This window comes from Sturnus vulgaris, chromosome 5 (genome assembly GCF_052056855.1).
Source record: "Sturnus vulgaris isolate bStuVul1 chromosome 5, bStuVul1.hap1, whole genome shotgun sequence".
NCBI classification, from domain to species: Eukaryota; Metazoa; Chordata; class Aves; order Passeriformes; family Sturnidae; genus Sturnus; species Sturnus vulgaris.
Window position 1 is genome coordinate 19,434,179 of NC_142247.1, and position 3,010 is coordinate 19,437,188.

The window sequence follows — 3,010 nt, forward strand, 5'->3', positions numbered from 1 at the left end:
CTTCAGAAAGCTGATTTGGAGCTTTTGGAGCTGTTTGGAGCTACACTTGAGAGCTTGGGAGACCATTGCAGGTACTCCATCTTAATGTATTATTGTTTCTATAAACAGCTTACACATGTGTATATACACAAACACACAGGAATATACTTACTTATCTACATAAATATACATACATATGCCTGTGTGTGGGCATACAGATATGGACGTACACATACACATATTACACACACATATATATAATCACATAAGCATAAAGGCATTACCATTTGAATTATGGTATTCAAAGAACAAAAGGCAGTGCAGGAAAAGAAGCAAAGAGGCCATTTTCCCAATCCTTTCTTTATGTGACACACTTCCAGACATGATGTGGCATTACAGTATAAGCTAACACAGACTGGTCAAAAGCTCAATTTCTGTCTCTGTGTCTAGGAAGCTCTCTATACCCTGCCAGGCCCAAGGGATTAAACTTCAGTTACACCATATGGCTGGGCTTTCCTCGCCCTAAACAGTGTCAAGGACAAGGGCTGTCCGGAGAGCCCCATCACACTGTAACCCAGTCACCTGGAATCACTCCTGTCACCTCATGGGCAACGTGGGAAAGTTCACACGGAAAGGCTAAGCCGAGGTGCACTATCTGTGGGTGCCTCATCATCGCAGCACAGCTCTGCCTTGGCAACCTTCCCCATGTGTGTGGAGGAGCAGCGAGCTTGGCTCCTAACCTTGGGCTGGCCCGGGTGGCTTGGGTCACAGGAATGGCACGCTGCAAGGGGAAGGTGGCGGGCGGTGGAAATAGCAGGGGCTTCTACTGAAAATATTAACCCGTCTATTTGGAAAGTGATGGCTGCCTCTGAAATCTCTCCTTCTACATCTATACTTAGCCCCGGGCGGGGCGGGCTGGGCTGGGGGAGGGCTCCGTGCGCAGCCCCGCGCCTTTGTCCTCCAGCCGTGCGCCCGGGGCCGCCCGCCGCCCCGGGTCGCTGCTCCCGAGCCCCCACCTCGCGTCCCTTCGCTGCGCCCCCAACTCACGGCACCGAACTCACGGGAGGGTGCAAAGTTGGGTCAGAATTTTTTTCCTCTTGTTTCTGTTGTTGTTGTTGTTGGGGGGGGGGGGTTTATGGCGTTTTCTGGTTTTAGAGCTTTTTTGGGGAGTTTTTTATTTTTTTCTTCTTTTCTAATTTGTCTCCCACCTCTCGTGTCCCCCTCCCCCTTCTAAATAGGAGATGTTCTCAGGACAGCGCCCGGGAGACTGGCTGGAATCAGTTTTGGAGGGTGATACACCGCGACAGCTAAAAGTTGGATAGGGTTTCAGCAGCTCCTATATAAAGCAGGGGGGACTTATGTCACTGCACTAATTAAATTCCATCTGGGTTGTTCCTCGGGGTGTTTTTGAGATTGCCACCCAACTCAAGCAGGCAGAGAGGCCCAGGGACAGCATGATGGACCTTTTTGAAACTGGCTCCTATTTCTTCTACTTGGATGGGGAGAATGGAGCCCTGCAGCAGCTGGAAATGGCTGAAGGATCCCCGCTGTACCCAGGGAGCGATGGCACCTTGTCTCCTTGTCAGGACCAAATGCAGCCAGAGGCCGGCAGTGACAGCAGCGGAGAGGAACATGTGCTGGCACCCCCGGGACTACAACCCCCTCACTTCCCCGGCCAGTGTTTGATCTGGGCTTGTAAAACTTGCAAGAGAAAGTCGGCCCCCACGGACAGACGGAAAGCAGCCACCCTGCGGGAGAGGAGAAGGCTGAAGAAGATCAACGAAGCCTTCGAGGCTCTGAAAAGGCGGACTGTGGCGAACCCCAACCAGAGGCTGCCCAAGGTGGAGATACTGAGGAGCGCCATCAGCTACATCGAGAGGCTGCAGGACCTCTTGCACAGGCTGGATCAGCAGGAGAAAATGCAGGAGATCGGGGGGGACCCCTTCAGCTTCAGCCCCAAGCAGGGAAATGTAAGCACTGCCGCTTGGCCCCTCCGCCGCCACGGCAGCGCCCGTCCCCTCCCTCCTCCTCCTCCTCGGCAGGGCCGCTGCGGGGTCGGGAGGGCTGGCGGGCGCGGAGGGCGCTCCTCGGGGAACCTGCCAGTCCTCGGGCCTCCAGAGGTCCGCCAGCCCGGCCCGGCCCGGCCCAGCCGGGGAGCCGCGGCTGCCCCACTAACACCCGTCCTCTCCCCGTGTCTCCCCGCCCCCGCCTGTGTGCCGCAGATCCCCAGTTCGGACTTCCTGAGCACCTGCAGCTCCGACTGGCAAAGCGTTTCTGACCATTCCCGAGCCCTAGGAGTCAGCCCCAAAGAAGGTAATTCGCCCTGCCGGCCCTGCTCGCCCCTTCCCTCGCCCCGACGGCCGCGTTCCCAGCGCTCCGCCTCTCACGCTCCCTCCTTTGCCCGGGCTCTCCGGCAGCCGGGAGCCCCCGGCTACAGGCCCGGCGAGGAGAAGCGGTCTGCTCTTTAATGCCTTTTCTCTTGTTGAGCAGGAGTCTCCGTTGTCGAGTCGTCGGCCTCCAGCAGCCTTCGCTGCCTCTCTTCAATAGTGGACAGTATTTCTTCCGACGATCCCAAACTGCCCAGCGCGGAGGAAGCGGTGGAGAAATAAACCGGGTTTTGTGGTAGTGTATTTAACGGAGATGGAGCCTCCACTCTCTCTTCTTAACTAAGTAACGAAGCAAATTCACACAGTGGAAAGCCCAAGCAGGGGCTAAGATGGAATCAAGGTACACCTACTCCAAAGAAAATGGCTCCCACTGACGCGAGCCAGACAGACTTTCCCCTTCCCTTCTTCTTTTTTCCCCCGAATTCTGTTTTCTTTAAATTGTGTTGCATAAACCACCCTCCTTTTATTATTTTTTTTTTAATTTAAGATATTTACCTGTGTACCGGTGATCCGCTTTGTCTGAGACTCACCGGGAAGTTCATTCCTGTCTGGGTGAAGCTCTTGGTTGCATTGCGTGTGAGTCATATTTAAAGAGTCCCCACCTCATTTTGTTCCTGTAAATAATTTCAGTACTGTCTTTTCTT

At 54.5% G+C, this 3,010-nt stretch overlaps 1 protein-coding gene across 1 annotated transcript; it reads left to right on the forward strand.

Annotated features, from left to right (window-relative positions):
* The first annotated feature begins 1,433 nt into the window (after positions 1 to 1,433).
* Positions 1,434 to 3,010, forward strand: MYF6 (myogenic factor 6). The gene is made up of 3 exons (XM_014888509.2): positions 1,434 to 1,949; positions 2,202 to 2,292; positions 2,470 to 3,010. Exons 1-3 carry the CDS (start codon positions 1,434 to 1,436, stop codon positions 2,586 to 2,588), a joined length of 726 nt encoding a protein of 241 aa, XP_014743995.1. The 3' UTR covers positions 2,589 to 3,010.